This window comes from Spermophilus citellus (genome assembly GCF_964194105.1).
Source record: "Spermophilus citellus genome assembly, chromosome: 2".
In the NCBI taxonomy this organism is placed as follows: domain Eukaryota; kingdom Metazoa; phylum Chordata; class Mammalia; order Rodentia; family Sciuridae; genus Spermophilus; species Spermophilus citellus.
In genome coordinates this window covers 253,945,498-253,963,881 of record NC_138183.1, presented here as the reverse complement: position 1 = coordinate 253,963,881, position 18,384 = coordinate 253,945,498, and the positions used below count along the sequence as shown (strand labels likewise).

At 65.2% G+C, this 18,384-nt stretch overlaps 1 protein-coding gene across 5 annotated transcripts in view; it reads right to left on the bottom strand.

Annotated features, from left to right (window-relative positions):
- The window catches only part of ANO1 (anoctamin 1), a 127,218-nt gene that overhangs the window by 31,237 nt on the left and 77,597 nt on the right, over positions 1-18,384 (bottom strand). For all 5 annotated transcript variants that reach the window (XM_081278728.1, XM_081278730.1, XM_081278727.1 and 2 more), the window contains exons 9-12: positions 17,038-17,079; positions 11,785-11,849; positions 10,919-11,053; positions 7,843-8,003 (exon numbers count right to left, since the gene is read on the bottom strand). In XM_081278728.1, the coding sequence (XP_081134854.1) occupies positions 7,843-8,003; positions 10,919-11,053; positions 11,785-11,849; positions 17,038-17,079 (403 nt within the window). The remainder of the gene's footprint in view (positions 1-7,842; positions 8,004-10,918; positions 11,054-11,784; positions 11,850-17,037; positions 17,080-18,384) is intronic.

The following is an 18,384-nucleotide window of genomic DNA, read 5'->3' as shown; positions in this document are numbered from 1 at the left end:
AGTGACCCGAGAGCCGTTTCCAGAGGTGTATGAAGAGAACACTCGGCGCCACCAACATGGGAAATGGGACCACAGCACAGGGACACGCCACCGGCCCCAAAGGGACGATGCCCCAAAGGGAGAATGTGGGGAACAGGTGGGAACCTGAGTGGGGCGGCCCCCACGCAGGACGGCACCGAGGTCCCCAGGCCAAAGCTGGCCAACCTGGTGCTGCGGCCGCCCCCCCAGGCACACAGCGAGGGAACGGAAGCCGGGGTCGGCGGCTCCTGCCGGCCCTGCAGCCGAGCACCGTCCCCGCAGCAGGGGGTCCATGGACCTCGAGCGGGTGAAGAAGACGTGGCACACACACATTCTTCAGCCGCGGGGGAATCCATCCTGTCGTCTCCAGCGACAGGGTCGGGCTGGAGCGGGACGTAGGGGGAGCGGCCGGGCACTGAAGCGCCAGGTCTCTCACGGTCTCTCCGCGGGAGCTAGAGGGGCGGAGCTCGGGGGAGGCAGCGGCCACGGGGCAGAGGGCCCGGGAGGAGCGAGCTCTGGATCCTGTGCCAGCTGGTGACAGCAGTGGCACCCTGGGTGTCAGTCCAAAAGCTGGAGAGGGGCTCTCGGTTCTCCCCGCGGGAGGTGATCCTGCTGGGTGACAGCCACCTCCGTGCCCGGGACGAGGACGGCAGAGCACCCAGAGCACCCAGAGCCCTGCGCCGGAAAGACGCAGGGCAAGACCTGCCAGCCCCAGGGCCACGCACGCCCAGGAAGGAGACCCCAGCTGTCTGTCACCACGCCCTCTGGTGTGGGGAACAAGGTGGGGCCGGCCTCCGTCTGCCCCGCACCCAGAGGCCCTGCTCCTATGCCCCCCTCTGGCCACGTGCCTGGCCAGGCCTCGGCCGTCTCAGGACAGAGGCGACTGTTGGACTGAGCTGGCCCAGGAGGGCTGATGCGGGGAGCTAGCTGTCCCTCTCCTGGTCTCTTCCTGGGTGCAGCCTCCGCGTTTCCGTGCCCGCCTGTGGCCTCAGCACTGGTGTCTGATGTGGCCTGGTCACGTGTCAGGCTTCGGGCCAGCACGTGGGGGACACTGGCTACCCTCACGCCCAGGCTCTGGGTGCAGGCCCCACTCCCGGGCAAATCAGCGCTGAGTGCAGAGGGCACACGCTACGCCCAAGGCCAGGCAGAGTGGGACCTGAACCTCGTTCTGTGACACACCAGGGTCGGCCCGAGAGCACCGTGCTGGATGGGCAGGGAGTAGTGACCACAGCCCCGATTGTAAGTCCAGTTATTATGGGAATGCCTGGCAGGGACACTCCTGCCACCGGCCCTCCTGGTGCCAAGCGTGGGCAGCAGTGGGTCCGTGGGTCCTGGTGCTGGGGGTGCCAGTGACACCACGTGGGACACAGCACCCGCCTGGTAGCAGCACTGGGTGTGGTGCCCTCCCCCCAGGTCCACCACTACGGCCCCTCGAGGCCGGATAACGTGCTCCATTTCAGAGACCCACACACTGAGGTCCCGAGGCGGTGGGCCCGTTCCCAAATGGAGGACACCTGGCCTCCGACTTTGAATGTCAAGACCAGCCTGGGCCAGGGGGCCGCTTCCCACCACTGGGCCACGCTGCAAGGTGACCAGAGACCAGACTCCCCCTGAAACCTGGGCCCGAAGGCCAGCACAGTGTGGAAGAGGTGGCCAGAGGGAATCCAGGCCAGGGCAGGAGCCGCTGGGCAGGAGCTACATCCCTCTTTCCTTCAACGTTTGTCTGAGCGACACAACGTCAGCAGCACTCAGGGGCCGTGGGCAGCAAGTGGGCTGGCCCTGGGTCTGCACTGGACCCAAGTGAGGCGTGGGGCAGGACTTGCCTGCTGCCTGGTCTCTGCAGGAGTGTCCCTGAGCTGGTCCCAGCAGTCCCTAGGGTGGGCCTCCGAGTCGCCCCGACGGCTCTCACTACCCAGCCCCCTCACAGGGGCACGGTGTCCGCCAGGAGGCTGCTCGGAGCCAGGCTGCGGTCTCCGCATGGTTACGTGAGGCTCCACAGCGGTCCTCAAGGCAGAGTGGGGGCTGGGCTGGGGTGGAGTGACTGCTTCCTGGGGCCAAGGGGAGGCATCTGGAGGGGGCCTGTGGCAGGACCGGCTGGACAAGAAGAGACACCAGGGAGCGGGCGTTGTCTCTGTCCAGCCACCCCGTGAGGGCCCCGAGGGTGGGCGGCAGTTGGAAAGCCAGGATGTGGCCCTTACCAGAGCCAGACCCCCGCACCTCGCTCCTGCGTCCTCGCCCCCAGGCCCGTGAGCCACCAACGTCTGCCATGGAAGCCGCCAGGTCTGTTTTAAAGCAGCAGCTGAGCTGGCCACACGGACGCTGGGCACTGCACCCACTCTCCCCACACTGTCCCCTGAGTCCCCACCTCGAGGTCCTCGGCCCCCTGTGGTGCCACCGGGAGGCAGGGCTCTGGGAGGGTGAGGTCCCGAGGGTGGCCCTCATGCCCTGGTGAGCACCCTGACAGAGAGCCGCCTGTCCCCTGGCCCCGTGAGGACATCTCTGCACCAGGAGACAGGCCTCACCGGCACTGCTGGGCCCTGCGTGATCGCGGACTTCCGGGCTCCGACTGCAGGGCCGAGGGGGCGCCCCGTGCATCTGTGTCCCAGCCAGGGACTTGTGCTCAGCGCAGACTCTGCCTTCAGGAGCTGGACAGCAGAGCCGGGTGGCCCAGGAACGGCAGGGCAGCGCCCTCGTCCGGCACCAGCAGTGGACGCGGGTGCGGCCTCTGGCTTTGCTTTGCACGGGGTCCCTGCACCCACCTCTGCATCCCCAGAGCCCCATCTGCTGGCCTTTTAATCCCAGCAGATGACCCCCCCCCCCAGCTCCAGGGAACAGCCCCCTCCCCCAACTGTCAAAGCCACCAGGACCTCGGGCGCACTGGAGGCTCCAGCCCCTCTGTCACCTCGCTCACACTGTCACACTGAGCATCGAGCTCGGGCCCAGCAGCTGGGCTGGGAGCAAATAACCCCCTTTGTTCTGCACGAAGTGGACACGCGGCTGAAACCCACCATTACACTATGATTTCAGAAAATTGATCCAAGCAGAGAGCTAAATGGGGCTCAGAGCTGCCTAACGTGACAACCCATCTGAGGCTCTGAAATGTCACCCGCACCAGAAGGAGCCACCACGGAGCCTCCAGGACTGGCGGGCGGCTGGGAAGGCCCAGCTCCCCAGGAGCACAGGGCTGTTCTGGGGGGGCTGCTGCACAGGGAGCCCACTCCCCGTGGGCGGCCACGGCCAGGGGCCCCGCGTCCAGGTGGGACAGGTCTAGGGCTCTCCCCGTCTGTGCGTGCAGTAGTGAGGCCAGCCGGAGGGCACGAGGAGGGCACCGAGCCAGGAGAGGAAAACCGATCCGCCGAGGCCAGGAGCGGGTGGTTGAATGAGGATCAACGCCCCTGCGCCCTGCTAATTGCACTTGGCAGCCGGGCAGCGGGCCAGGGCCAGCTTTGTCCTCTCACCTGCGGGCGGGTGAGTGGGCAGGGCACAGCTCCCCATCTCCCGGGCTCACCAAGCTCTGCTCTGCCCTGCGGCTTGCGTCCAGAAGGAGTGAGCTCCCCACTCCAGCGCGCTGGTGGCCTCTGCAGAGTGGGAGGTGCCCACTGAGCTCGCACTGGATTCCCCACTCCAGACGGGCTCACCTGGTCTCCCTGCCGTGGGGGGGCAGCTGGGGAGGCCAGGGTCGGCCAGGCTCAGGAGGACAGGCCCCCCTGCCCACATTCCTCCCTGGAGCAGGGCTGGCCATTGTCTTTGAGAGGGAAAAGTAGTAGGTACCCAGCGCAGAGCAGCTGGGTGGACAGGGCAGTCCTGTCCATGGTGCTGTGGGTCTAACGAACGCCATCTCATCCCTGTGGGTCCCGGCTGACCAGGCTGCCCTACTGCCTGGACCATCCAGGCCAAGATCCGACATCTGCTCCCCCAAGAGGACACCTAATGGGGGCTCGGAGAACATCTGGATGGAGAAGTGTGACCAGGGCACTCACTTGGACCTTGGATATTAATGGGCCAGGCTGTGGATCTGTGATTAACCGATTAGCTGTGTGACCTTGGGCAAGTCATTTGACCTTTCTGTGCCTCAGCGTCCTCATCAGAGATAACAGACCTCCCTACAGCTGCTGCGGGGTCCCTGAGAGCACAGGCAGGACCTGGTGTGGCCGGTCCCCACGGCAGGCTCCATCGGGGAGAAGCGGCAGTTTTGTGGAGATGGACGGAGAAGCTATTTCAGACAAAACTCTGAGGTTGGTCAGGAGTAAGGGAGAGTCGTGTGACACACCCTGTTGGCCAAGTTGGCTGGTGACGTGGGAGGGGCCAGGGTTAGCGGTCAGGCCCCGGGGCTCAGGAGCCGGGAGGCTGGGGTTCGGGTCTTCCTCTGCTGCTTGGCCTGGTGTAGGATCACGAAGGCTCATGGGCTAAGAGGGGCCATGGAGCCACCTGCCTTGCCGGTCACCGGGGAGGGGTCTCCGCACACCACAGGCTCGGTGGGCACCTGCCACTGGGAGGGCTCACCCCCCCCCCCCACAGAGCTCTTCTCTGAGGAGAGGAAGACGAGGGAGAGGGGAGAGCGGAGCGTGTGTCGGGGGCCAGGGTAGTGGCCAGGTTCTCAAAGCCCGATCTTCTCTGTAACAGCGGGCACCCTACAGGGCTGCTCAGCAGCAGGTCCCCGGACCCCCGGGTGCAGACTGGGCAGAGCAGGACGGTGCCTGGGATCTGCATCCTGTTGTCGGGTTGAACTCGGGGCCTCAGGAAGGCTCTGCCTGAGCCGCAGCCCAGCCCCTGCTGGCTGGCTTCTCTGGGGCCTCCAAGATGTGGCAGACGGACACGGCACATCGGGGAGTCTGTTCCCACATGGCTGGCAGGGGACAGAGCCAGTCTCGGGCCCCCTGCTTGCCTGACCCTACCAGCCATGCTCCAGTCACGCGGGTGAGTCGGAGATGGAGGCTGCCCAAAGCACTGGGCGGTGGCCACACAGGCCGAGCCCGCCGTGGCCCACTTCCAGCTTGGGCAGGGGAATCGGGAGGCTGGTGTCCAGCCAGGAGGTGCCCTGGCCTGGGCGGGGCCTGGAGGAGGGAGGAAAGGCAGGGCTGACCACTGCTGAGGTCCCCAGGAGGGGCAGGGGTCTGCAGTGAGGAGCAGCGGGTGAGGGGACGTCAGAGATGATTCCCCAGGGCCCAGGAGGCAGGAAGGGGGGCAGGGGGGGGCAGGGGTGGGCTCCTGTCCCTGCCCGCGTCCTCATCTGTGAGGGGGTGAGGCATCACCTGGGGGATGCGGAGGATGGGGTGCTGTGGCCCACACACCTCGGCTCAGTGGCCCAGGGCCACCGAGATGCCCACCTCAGCTGGAACGCTTCCCAGCATGGGCAGCTCAGCACCCGGCCCCCCGCCCGGCCCCCTGCCCGAGGCCTGTGAGGTGGCCTCTCAGGCTGAGCTTCTCTGAGTCCTTTTTTGCCCACTGAGGGGGATGACCGCTGACCCCAAGGCTGGGCTCACCTCTGCCCCCGTCTGTCTCCTGCTTGTAACCCGGGACCCCGTGTGGCGGGCCGCAGCCCAGGGCTGACGTCGCCTGGTCTGAAGGCCACAGGACCCGAGAGGCCCACTGGAACCCCCTCTCGTCCCCAGGGGCCTTGCCCACCAAGAGGGCTGCCAGCCGCAGCTGAAGTTTCAGATCTCAGAGGAGGGTCCCCATGGTCCCCAAACAGGAAGTCCAGGTGATCAAGGGACTGGTGTCAGTCTAGGTCAGGGCTGGACAGGGGAGTCGAGGGCCCACACTTGGAGAGTCATGGCCCTGGTTCCCAGGGTTGGCAGGTGGGAGAAGACCCCTGCAGGTGGCACTGGTTCAGGGCTGTGCCCGGGCACTTGCCCCTGACCCTCTTCTGGCCCAAGGCTCTTGTCTAGTTGGGAACCCAGCGGAGGCCTGTAGGACCCAGTTTGAGAACCAAGGGGTGACGATGGGTTTTTAAACATTTAGGCCAGACTCTCTGCTCCTATAAAGGGCTGGTCCTGGTCCTCTGTCACCTGGGGACACCCAGGCCGGGGGCTCAGGGTGCTGCTGAGCCCAGCATAGGGGGACCTCACTCTCCCAGGTCCCTCTCCAAACACAGCTTAACCCGTCTGCCCTCTTCAGGGGCAGGCAGGGACCCTGAGGAGAAGGCCGTGGTCAGCGCACACACAGGGTGTGGCAGCCCCTGTGCGGCCTGCAGTTCTTCCTGCGGGTGGCGGGGAAGGTGCAGGGGTGACATGCTGGGACTTAAAAGAGGTGACCTCTCAGTGACCAGGAAGCACCAGTGCTCTGGGCCCCTGGAGCCCGCCCCGCCCCCAGGCTGTCACAGTCCCTCTTCAGGCACAAGGAGCTGGGAACACAGTCACAGCCCCAGGTTCCTCCGTCACCCTCGTTCCCTTCCTCCCCAGGCCCCCAGGGTGGCCAGCGCTGGCCTGGAGAAAGAGAGGAACACCCGGGCACCTGGGGCTCTCTGCAGGCACGGGAGGCCCAGACCCACAGGCCTGGCAGCCACCTGACAGTGACTGTAGAGTCCGTGAAAGTGGACGAGTCTGCAGGCTCACTGGGACAGGGCCGTCACCAGGGGCCACCGACAGCCCTTCTTCCCCAGCCCCAGGGCAGGGTCAGGGAGGGCACAGAGTCTGGCTTCGCCAGGGCCCTAGTGGGACACAGTCGGGGCCTCTGGGGCCAGGGAGAGGGTGGAATGAGGACGGCACCCGGCCACCTGGCTGACCAGGAAAGGAGGCCCTGAGGGACCTAGTGGCTTGGGCAGCCATCACCAGGAGGGTCACCCTATGTGCCACTAGAGGGTGCTGGCCAGCAGCCACACAGCCCCAGGGGCCCCAAGAGACAGCAGAGCTGGCTGGTGACCCAGCTGGAGGGGGCACTGATGGGACTGCGGCCAGCACACCTGAGCCGCGGACACCACAGCCCAGTTAGCTTCCCCTCTAATGGCTCATCAGTCTTTTGGTCACTGGCGAACACACCTCTGTCCTCCACGTGGCCCCTCTGCCACAAACGCTGCCCGGCCACATCCTCAGAACTAGGTCACTCAGGGCCTCCTTTCCTGGTCAGCCAGGTGGCCGCGTGCTGCCCTTAGTCCACCCAGGCCTCCAGCTCTCCTGGGACGTTCTCCTGAGTCCCCTCCCTGGGGGGGACTGCCCTCTTCTCTGTGCCCGGCCCCAGCTCCTATAGACGTGAGCCCCTGGAGATGACGGGCCCTGGTGTCCAGTGTGGGGGTCACAGCCTGCCACTGCACACATCCCAGACACCCAGCTGGCAAGGCCGTGTTCAGCCCAGTTTGCAGAGAAGGGAACGGATGGCACCCTGCTGACCAAGGACACGGGCGGGGCCAACCCCCTGCGCCCAGGAAGCAGCTGTGGGGATCGGGACTCCTGGAGGAGGAACCCGCCTGGCTCTGGTGGCAGTGCAGGCCAGTGGGCAGGGCGCAGGCGCAGGACGGCTGCTCGGGAGCGGGGCCCCCGGGCCCCCCCTGCCCTCTCTCGGGGCCTCAGCTTCCCTTCCTTAAAATGGGCACAGGACACCTGCAGGGAGGCCACGAGGCTCCAATGGGAGCCAACACCCCGGCCGGCCCAGGTCCGCCTCCCCCACGAGGGGCAGCTGTGGTCCTCAGCAGGGCCACTCCCAGCCTGGCCAGCCTGGTGCCTTCCTGGGCCTCCCAGGGCCCCGACGGGTCAGAACCGCCCCTCTGCACCCCGGCAGCACCGACCTGGTGCCCTCCTGGGAAACCCCACCTGCGGAGGCTCCGAGAGGGAGAACCCAGGAGCAGGGAACCCGGGTGGCCTGGGTGGCCGCCCTGCAGGCTCCACTTACCCCAGAGGGCCATGAAGACAGAGAAGAAGACGGTGGCCGGGTTGTCAAAGAGGTGGCTGGCGCGGGCCGTGGCGCAGGCCGAGCTCATCTTCCAGTAGCTGCAGGTCTTGTCACAGAGCGGGCACATGGTGATGTTGTGTCTCTGGTCACACATCTCCATGCTGCAAGAGAGGGGCCGCTTTCAAGTCCCCGGGCCACTTGGACGAGGCACCTCCTGGGGGCCAGGCGGAGTAGCAAAGGCCCCTGCTCCTGTACCACAGGGGACACTGTGAGGAGCAACAGCTGGTGGCAGCTGTCCCCTGTCCCTCCCTGCCACCCAGGGCCAGCTTCACAGGTGTGAGATCCATGCCGCCAGCCTAACCGGGAGTCGGCAGGGCCCCTGCCATTCCCGTCTTAGAATCCCTAGGATCTGAACAAGGGTGTCCCATTTCATTTTGCAAGGGGTCTTGAGACTCCAGCTGGCCCCATGAGGCCCCACTCAGACTGGCTTGGGGCAGGATGGTCCCCTCGGTGACTCTCAGGCAGCAGCCTGCACGCCAGCCACCTCCAGAAGTCTGGAGTCTTGGCGAGCCTCTCCCTGTGACCGGGCAGTGCCAGGGCAAGTCGGTTGGGAATGGAGCCCAGGCCAGGCCCCGGAACTGAAGGAGGACAAGGGTAGCTGGGCACAGTGGCCACCCCTGGAATTCCAGCCACTTGGGAGGCTGAGGCGGGAGGATCCCACGTTCGAGGCCAGCCTGGGCAATTTAGCGAGACCCTGTCTCAAAAGCAAAAAGGGCTGGGGAGTAGCTGGGGGGAGCACCCCACTCAGTCCCTGGGAAGCAGGCTGCCAAGTGCTTGTGGGGCCCTCTCCCCGACACCAAGGAGGGTGGAGGAGGCACCCCGGAATGCTCTCCAGGAGGCTGGGTTACAAGGAACACGTCCCCAAGCTACCTGGTAGCCAGGGGGTCCACCTGGGATGGTGGCCCTGGTGGGTGAGGCCTCTGATCTGCTGTGCAGACAGGCTCGAGGGGCAGCAAGGCCAGCAGCCAGGCTCTCCCCCTCCACTGACTCCGAGAGGCCACCAGCTGGTAGCAAGAGCCTCAGCACTGGCCTGCGTGGAGTGTCCACCTGGCTGGGATCAGCACTGGGGATGACAGAATCAATCCCACCTTCACAGATGGGAAAGGAGCCCAGAGAGGGGGATAAGTTCCTCAGAGCCACACAGCACAATAGACTTGGACCTTGGTCTTTGAGTCTTCAAAGTCTTCTCAGGGGCCATGGGGGTGGGGCTCCTGCCGAGGTGGGGCGCCTAGGCTGGGTCCTTGTTCTACCGTCCTGCATTCTGGGACCCTGGCCAAGCCCTCTAGCTTCAGATCTGGTTTTCTTTCTGAACACCAGGAGGGGCAAGAATAAGGCCCTTCCGGCTGTGGCCTCCCCGACCCCTCCTCCCCGTGAACCTGGCCCAGACCCTCATCTCTGAACAGACGCCGGCTGGAGCCCTCGTCCCCAGAGGTCGGACGGAATCTGGGGCGGAGCTGAGGTCTTTGCTTGGTTTCCTCTTTGTTAGGTTCCTGGAGACACATGGACCTGGGCACAGACGCACACCTGGCCCACCGCGGCCACCAGCTCTAGGGGACCTTCCCGTGCCAGTCAGGGGACATCTGGCTCACTTCCTTCAGCTACAGTCACTGGACCTCCATCCCATGCTGCACCGTCTGCGCCAGACCCCGTCGGGCAGGGAGGTGGGAGGGGCAGGAGAGGCGCGTGGCCGCTGCCCGGGGCATCTGGGGAAGAGTGTGTGCCTGTGGGGACGTGGGGGCTGGGCGTGGGGTCGTGGGGGCTGGGGCGTGGGGACGTGGGGGCTGGGGTGCGGGGCCGACTTGCAGGCACGGGGAGGAACTGTGCTCTGGAGCCGGACACTCTGGGACGGATCTACGAAATCCGCCTGGCCCTGGGCAGGTCACTCTACCTCCTGTGTCCCAGGGTCCCCATATGTGACGTGGATCTGATAATGTGTCATTGGATTGTCGGGAGGACGAGACCACCGAGGCGCATGGACCTCTGCATCGGGGCTGGCGTGTGACTGCTGTAGTCACCGTGGCCACCCCTGGGAGCTGGGGTGATCCCGACAGAAGCCCAGGGACGGCCTTGTGGGGCACCTATTGCCCTTACTAAGCTTCCCTTCGTCCAGGGCCTCTTAGGGAGGCAGCGGGGATGCAGGGGGCAGCACATACCCAGCTGTGCCTGACCTGAGCCCCTCGGGCAGGGAGGTGGGTGGAAGGCCGCCCCACCGTCTTCACTGACCCAGGGCCATAGTGGCCACCGGCTGGAGGGCCTGGAGGCCTGCGGGTGGGCTCAGGTCAGGGAGGGCTGACCTTGCCCAGCCTGGTCTCCTCCCTGCCAGCCTCAGCTCCTGGCAAATGCCACCAGCCGGACACAGAGCCTGCTCCTGCTAGTTCTGAACCCAGCCGAGATAAGGACAAGGAGCTCAGAGGTCGGAGGTGGAGGTTGGAGGTCGGAGGTGGAGGTCGGAGGTGGAGGTCGGAGGTTGGAGTGGAGGTCGGAGGTTGGAGGTGGAGGTGGAGGTTGGAGGTATTCCCAGGGAGGCCGGAGGCTGGGCTTCCCTGCAGGCAGCCTGGGGAGCCTGCGGGGCCTCCCCTTCCAGGCACAGCACCAGGCGAGGCTGGGTGGGGACGCCTGGCCCTGCTTGCCAACCCCCCTGAGTCACTGCATTTCTGACCACGTGATGGCGGCCGAGCTGGCACAGCCGAGGGGATCTTGGACCCTTTCCTGGGCAGTCCACGCCCGAGCCGGCAGAGGAAGGAGCCGGAGAGTCACCTGGCCTGCTCCAGGGCGTCCGCGGACACTCCCTCCCTGCCCTGCCCTTGCCGCCCGAGGCCAGCCCCAGCATCCCCGAGGCTGGGCTTCAGAGATGGTCACACGGCCAAACGGGTGCAGGGGCCTCACACCATCCTCAAAAAGAAAGGACAAGCACCCCTGCCCAGGGTCCCCGGGGGCTGAGCCCGGGAGGCTGTGAGGCCAGCCTGCCACTGGACTCTGCTCCTTGGCGGGGGCGTGACCCTGGGGCTGTGCCTACCTGGGGATGTTCTCGTCCATGGTGGCGCAGCCGTAGAGGAACACGATGACACCGACGACGGAGGCCGGGATGAGCATCTGGGTGTAGGCGCCCAGCCAGGCGAAGTACAGGCCGATCTTCTCCCCAAAGTACTTCCTGCCCAGAGCAGACAGACAGAGGCAGCAGCTCCTTCTCAGCCCACCGCCCGGAAAGAAGGCGCGTCCCTCCCCAGAGGGAAAGCTCTCTCAGGCCACTTCTCGTCCCGGAGGCAGCACGGGGCTCGGAAAACCTCCCCAGGTGGTGGGGGTGCTCTCGGTGGGTATCACCCGCCTCTTTTGGGCCCTGGGAAGGGGCATTGTGCTTGTGCAGGCCACACTGGTGGGCACACTGTGTTCCCCGAGCCTGGAGCACTGGAGTGGACGTGGGCCTGGAGGGGAGAAGACCTGCCACTCCCATCGCCCGTGGGCTCCTGGTGGCTAAGTCGGTTTCCACAGGCCACACTCTGTCAAGTCCCCACAGGACACGCTGCCTGAGCCGATGGGTCCCTTCCTGCCTGGCAGGGACAAAGGTCCTGGGGCCTCTCACAGATTCTTACAGACATTGAGGAATGCAGGGAGCCCCAGCAGTGGACCCGCTGGGCCAGGCGCGGCCAGGGGGGCAGCAGAGACTGGATGTGACACAGGATGTCCATCCTCCAGCGAGTAAAGAAGCTGCTGCCCCAGCGCTGGCTGGGTCACACGCAGAGCCTCCCACACAGCTTCGAGTTCCAACAGGTTCCCAGGTGACTGAATATTCAGAGCGGCTGAGACCTCAGGGACTTCCCGCCACTGACATCCAGCCAGCCACCGCTTCCCACAGCCAGGGCCAGACCCACGGAGCCCACTTACCTGACCAGGTCGATGGGCTGGTACTTGTAGAAGACCCCATAGCTCGCCCACTCCTCGTACAGGAGCTGCAGGAAGAAGGGGGGGGCAGGTGAAGCTGGCACCCCAAGGCTGCCTCCCACCGAGTGCTCAGAGCTGCTGGCCTGGGCCCCCGTCACATCACCTCGCCATCAGCACTCGCTGAGCGCTGGCCGAGCCCAGGTGACGGCGGCAGGGAAGGTGCTCCTGGCAGGCTCTGGCATCCCCCACCTGGCCACCTGACGTGGAACTGACCCACAGTGCCGGCACCGCGCGGCCTCTCCGCGTGGGCTCACCCGTCACGCACCAGACCTTCTCTATAGAAGTCACAAACCCACCAGGGTTTCGAGCAGAGAAATATCAATGGCAAATTAAAAAAAAAAAAAAAGAAGAAAAAAAAAACCTCACGGGTGCAAAAATAGCTCGAGGTCTGTCTCCAGAGATGGGCCCTCGATTAACAGAGTGAATTGCAATAAATGAGACGGGCACGCCCTGCCTCCCCCAGGCTCAGGCAGGGACGGTAATGAGCCTGGTGGATTGGAAGCCTCTCTTGCCCAGGGAGGAGGGCCCCAGGACAGCGCTGGGAAGGCTGGCCAAGGCCGACTCCCCCGGTGTGGGAGGCCCGCGGCCCACCTTCACCCCCGCCCGCGCCAGGCCGCACCCTCCAGCTGCAGGGAGCAGAGCAGCTGCCTCTCTCCTCGCTCAGGCCTGTTCCCTAGGCCAAGCCACCTCCCAAACAGAGAGTCCCAGGTCATGGTGCTGGCCAAGGGACCCTCTGAGCCTTGGTGACTTCTCACAGTCCCTGGAGGGCAGGGACGGGGGCGTGAGGTGTGTCCGTAACTAGTGTGTCGAGCTCCCTGTTGGGCTGATGTCCCACTGCGCCCACCTGACAATCGGGGAGGAGACCTCTGTGCCCTGCACCCATCGGCCCCGGCCCAGGAAGGCCAGGTTCTGCAACCCACAAAGGGCCCACCGGCCGCCACACAGTGCTCAGAGCTGCGGGCCTCACCGGTGGCCCCGAGGCCAGAGGCCTGGCACTGTGCCCAGTGTCACCCAGCTGGCAGGAGGGGGTCAGGCGGCTGTGAGGCCTCTGTACCCCACAGCCGTCTTCAGCAGGGCCAGGGGGGTAGGTGAGGGCTGGATTCGCCCTCAGAAATGAACGATCCGACCCACCAGAAGGGAAGGAGGTCCAGGTGTCTCAGGGGCCACCACGGGCAGCAAGAGGCATCCAGGTCTGTGAAGGGTGTGTGGGGACTGTCCCAGGAACCCTCAGAGTCCTCCCACCGTGGGCTGGGACCACCTCTGTCTGCAGCGGGGAGGAGGGCAGGGCTGGGGGCTCTGTGCTGCTCCTGCTGTCACCTCTTCCTGACATTCATTGAAAAGCTGGAGTGGAGGGGGCGGTCCCACCCGATGCTGCCCTGGAGACGTGAGACCACCGGCCCTCTACCGGGGACCTCAGATTCACCTGTGGACGCGGAACCCCTGGAGACTGTACTTGAGGCTGAGGCTCCCCGAGGCCATCAGGGTTAAGTGACATCATGGGGACGCAGCCCTGCTGCTGGGACTAGTGCCCACACCACAAGAGGGACCGACACCAGGAGGAGGTGCCACCAGAGGGGCTGGCTGCAAGCCAGGAAGAGAGAGTCCCCACAGGGAGCCAGCCGAGGGGCAGCACCCTGGCCTTAGACCTCTGGCCTCCAGAACTGAGGCAGTAAGTGTTGGCCAGCTGCCCAGTTGGTGGCTGCGGCTGTGGCATCCCAAGCTGAGGAGTCCTGCCCACTGACCCAGAGGCCCAGAGCTGATGGTCAAGACTCCTCCAAGCAAGTCTTGGAGAATTAAATGTGGCCCTCGGGTCAGGGGTCCGGCCTGGGGAGCTGTCCTCCGGGGGATTTCTCCCCTCTGGGGCTCTGCAGCTCTGAGAAGCACCCAGGAGAACACGGCGCCGGCTCCGTCCAGTCAGTGCGCACGGCTCTGAGAGGCAGGGACGGGAGCCCTGGGAAGAGCCAGGGTGGTCTTCGCTTCCACAGAGCCCTGCCGTGCACCCCCTGTGGCTATCGGGAAGAATCGGGACACGCAGGCGTCCCTACCCTGCCCAGCAGTCTGCGGGGAGTCGGAGCCTGCTCTGATGTGGGTGTCAGCTCCACTGGGCCTGGGCAGCGGGAGGGCCCCTGTGTTGTACGGAGGATGAGGGTGCGGTCCCCCCTCCCAGGTCACTGCAGGAACCGAGGGGCTCGGCACAGAGGCCTGAGGTGCACAAGTGGCCCCCTGTGAGGCACCCTGAGTCGGGCTGTGCAGATGACAAGGGGCGTCCCTGTGCAAGCTGGGACGTAAGCAGGCCCCACTGGAGCCGGGCTGGGCCTCTGGGGAGGGAGAGTGGCCTGCTTTACAGCACCGTCCCCTGCAGCCAGGTCACGAGAGGGGGGAAGGAGAGGGAGCCAGAGAGATGGACCGACAGAGATGGGGGTGTGGGAAGGAAGAGGGAGGGAGAAGGAGAGTCAGAGAGTTGGGGCAGAGCCACAGGCACAGAGACCCGGGGCAGGCACAAGCTCTAGGAAGAGAAGCACCTGAGACAGGTGGGGAGGGCGGGCCGTGGGGCCCGCACGGCGCACAGCAGCTCACCGCCACGCTCAGATGGCAGACGGAGCCCCCACCAGCTTCCCACGAGGCCACTAGCCTCCGTGGCCTCTCTTCCTGCCAAGAAGAGAAGACCTGCCCATCTCCCTGGACTGTCATGGCCCAGGAACCACACGGGGGTTTCCCTGTCACCACTGGAAGAAGGGCAAGGAGGCTACACTGTCGTCACCTACAGCACGGGGAGAAGCTGGCCACGCAGGCTGAGGACCAGGCCCTTCTAGCTGTGGGCCTGAAGGGGTCCTGGCTCCACCCATGGGCATCTCTCTGGCCAGGGCCTCCCTCCTGCATCCAGAGCTGGCCCTGCACAGCACTGACACCGGCCTGAATTGCTGTGTGTCAATGCCCCTTGCTGGTCCCCTCGAAGGGGGACTAGGTTCAAGTGATCCTCCTCATCCTCAGTGAAACAGGGCCGGGGCCACTGGCAGGTTCCCAGAAAGTACTGATGATGGGCGGGACGACAGGCCGAGCTGCCAGCCCAGCCCGGGGTGGAGTGGACCTCGTCCATGGGCCCAGTAAGCCTTCCTAGAGGTGTCAGCTGTCCTCTGCTCCATGGGGCTCCCGCTGGCCTGGCCTTCCGAGTGCTGGCCAGAGGACACCCTTCTGCGCACACACAGCCTTGGGTGTTCCCTGTGCAACCAGGTCAGTCACACAACAGGAACACGCGGGAGGCCTGCAGGAAGGTGCACGGCCTGAGGGCCCCACTGTCCACGGCCGGGACCAGGCCCAAGGCTATGACCACCTCGGTGGGGACTTTGCTTAAACATGGCTGCCCCACCCCCCAGCTTTCCTTCTGGGCCCCGGGCTTCTGCAACTCACAGGGCAGTGTGAATGGAGAAGCTCCAGAGTCTTCAGAGAAAAGGCAAAAGACTCAGAACCAAGCCACTTAAAACAGAACCCACAGAGCGTGAGAAGTTCTCCAAGACTCTGAGCTAGGACTCTCATGTCCCCCCTCCTTCCCTCCCTCTCACCACCACCACCCACCCATCCCTCCTCCCCCTCCTATCCATCCATCCATGTACCCATCATCTACCCTCCATCCACTTATCCATCCACCCTCCCTCCCTCCATCCACTCATCCACCTCCATCCATCCATCCATCCACGCTCCATCACCCACCCTCCATCCATCCACCCATCCACACTCTGATAACCCCATGGGCCAGGCCTTGCACTCTTTGCTGGGACCCAACATTACTGGGGTGAGGGGACATTCTGGCAGAGGAAATGTCTGTGCGGGACAACCTGAGTGTTTCAGCTGGGCCTAGCACGTGATGGAGCCCAGAAGCATTTCTGGAGTAGCGCCCTCCTGAGCTGGTCCTGGCACTGATGTGACCGTCGGCCACGTGATCTTGAGATGAGAAAGTGGCTGGGGCTTGGGGGGTTGGTACAGGAACCTGTGGCCCCAAGGACTGCATTTGGCCAGAAGAGGATGGCAGGTGTCCACAAAGGAAGCATTTTTGGATGGAGGAAGGGCTCAGCCATGTGGCAGGGGTGCGAGGGAACTGGACTCAGGCCAGTGGGTCAGGGCAGGCCGGCCGAGGGGACGGCACTCTCCAACGGGATTGGATAGGGGAGTTCTACAAGCCACAGGGTCCCAGACAAATGCCAGATGTTACACTAAAAATAACCAAATATGCCATTTTGTGCTAGATCAGATAGCGTCTTGGGGAGGCAAGTTGCCTCAAGTCCCCAAGCCTTAAACACACACGGGGGCTGGGGAGCTGAGAGGAGGGACATTCCGTCCACAGAGGTTCCTGGGCCCTGGGGTTTGGGACAACGCCACCATTGTGAGGTTCTCAAGGAAGCCTCTCCGCCCACCACCTGCAGAAGGATCAGCAATGGGTGGGGGCCAGCAGGGTTGTTTGGGGGATGGGGAGAGGCTGAGGTGGGTGCCAGGGTGAGAGGCCGTGCCAGCCTGGGCGTGGACGGGGCAGGGGCAAGGCTTCCTGGGGAGCCCGGGGCAAGGAGCGGAGATCCCCTGCACAGAGAGGGCCTGGAGAGTGGACGGAGGCCCTGGACAGCCACCACAGAACAAAGGGTCACTCAGTGGGTCCCAGAGAGGGCTCCATGGACCACCGGCTCAGCACCGTCACCACTCAGAAGGGCTCCGGGGAGGTCAGCCTGACACACCGGGGAAGGCGCCCGGTGGCTCTCGGTATGCTGCAGGGCCTGGCTCTGTGCAGCCGGCCACTCCGCTGCCCACTTATTGGCCCAGGAGAGGCTGGAAGGAGGCCAAATGCCTCCACGGCCCGCCCAGGCCATGGCATCCCTCAGCGGGCAATTCCCCAAGGCTGAGCCTTAACCCCGGCCAGGTGTGGTGACCGGCGGCAGGGGCAGGCTTGGAGGACACCCTTCCTGCCCCACGCTCTCAGCCACCTGCCAGGGATGGAGGTTAAGATTCTCCAGAAAGTGGGAGGGGAGGAGGGGAGGAGGGGAGGCGCAGCTTCCGCCGCGGCCAGGCTGGCCAGCTCACCAGGCACACTTGAGGGCCCCTGAGGCCCTGCGCGTCATGTGGTCCCCGACCTCCCTGGTCCCACAGAGCCCGCCCGACGCCACAGCCCGCGGCCCCGACGGCCGCTGTCCGCCACGCTCCGCCTCAACTCACTTTTCGGTCATTCAGCTGGACATTGTCCCCTTCATAGTCCCCCTGTAAGAGAGAGGAGGGAGTCTCACCACGAGGCACAGGCTGAGGTCACACCGACACCCATCGAGGGCATCCTGGGCGGTGTCCCTCCGCGGGAAGGAGTGCAGCTGGCCAGACTCCAGCACCGGGACTCCGCCAGCCTCCCCGAGGGCCGCACTAGCCCCAGGTCCCTGCCTTGGACCTGGCAGCACAAGAGAACGGGGGCTCTGGGGACAGAGAATGGCATCAACAGGTGAACGTGTCCTGCCTGCTGGAAGACCCCCCTTCCTCTCCCACAACCCCAGGGGGACAAGTGACATGTGCCCCGTCACCTAGACCAGGGAGCCCAGCACGCCCATTTCACAAAGGTAACCTGCCGTTCCTGAGAGCCACCAGGGGTCACCTGGGACTCACATCCAGGCCTCCAATTCCGGGAAGAGAAGGTCTAGAAGTCGAGAGTGAGCCCCAAGGTCATCAGCTGAGCCCCAAGGTCAGCGGCTGATACAGTAGCTAAGGGGAGCAAGAGGGAGGCCCTAGGCGGCCGGGAGCGCGGCCAGCCTCCTGTCCCTCCCTTACCAGCCATTGTCGCGACCTCTGCCACCCCCGGCCAGGTGGGAAGACGAGGTCATGTGCCCAGGCGAGCAGCCCAGCTCGGGGGTCCTTAAGTGAAACAGAGAGGGTGCGCCTGGCCCCCTGGCCCTGCACTCCGCCCCTCCTGGCCACTCCTCCCTGGGCGTTTCCCCGGCCTCCTCTCCATGAATGAGCCGGCCCGGGGGTTCCAGGAGAGCCTCGCGCTCACCAGAGGCCCGAGCTGTGACATCCAGGCAGGCAGCCGCCAACCAGGAAGGAAGCCAAAGCCACCAAGCAGCCAACGTAAATGTCAGCGTCCCTGGGTTCAGTGACACACTCAGTTCCAGGAGACTTCCCCAGGGTCTCTGGGCCCCATGACTGTCACTCTCCGCCGGCCCTGCACCTGGCTGAACTGCCTGGGAACGGACCGGCCCCTGTGGGAGAGTCCACGGAGCGGGTGGATGAATGGGCCACACAGGGAGCCCGGCAGAGCGGGCGAGGACACTGTGGGCAGGCCCAGAGGCAGCGAGCCAGCCCCCATGTGGGACAACTTCCTGGGGAGGCAGAAGGATCTGGAAACCACAGGCCAGGCCCGAGCTGGCTTCCCTTCCTGACGCCTGTCTGAGCATCCCGTCCACGCTCTGCCCAGGGGCAGGACGAGTGCCCTCCCCAGAGGGGCCAGCACTGGAGCTGAAGGGTGGGCGCCTCCCCAGAGGGGCCAGCACTGGAGCTGGAGGGTGGGCGCCTCCCCAGAGGGGC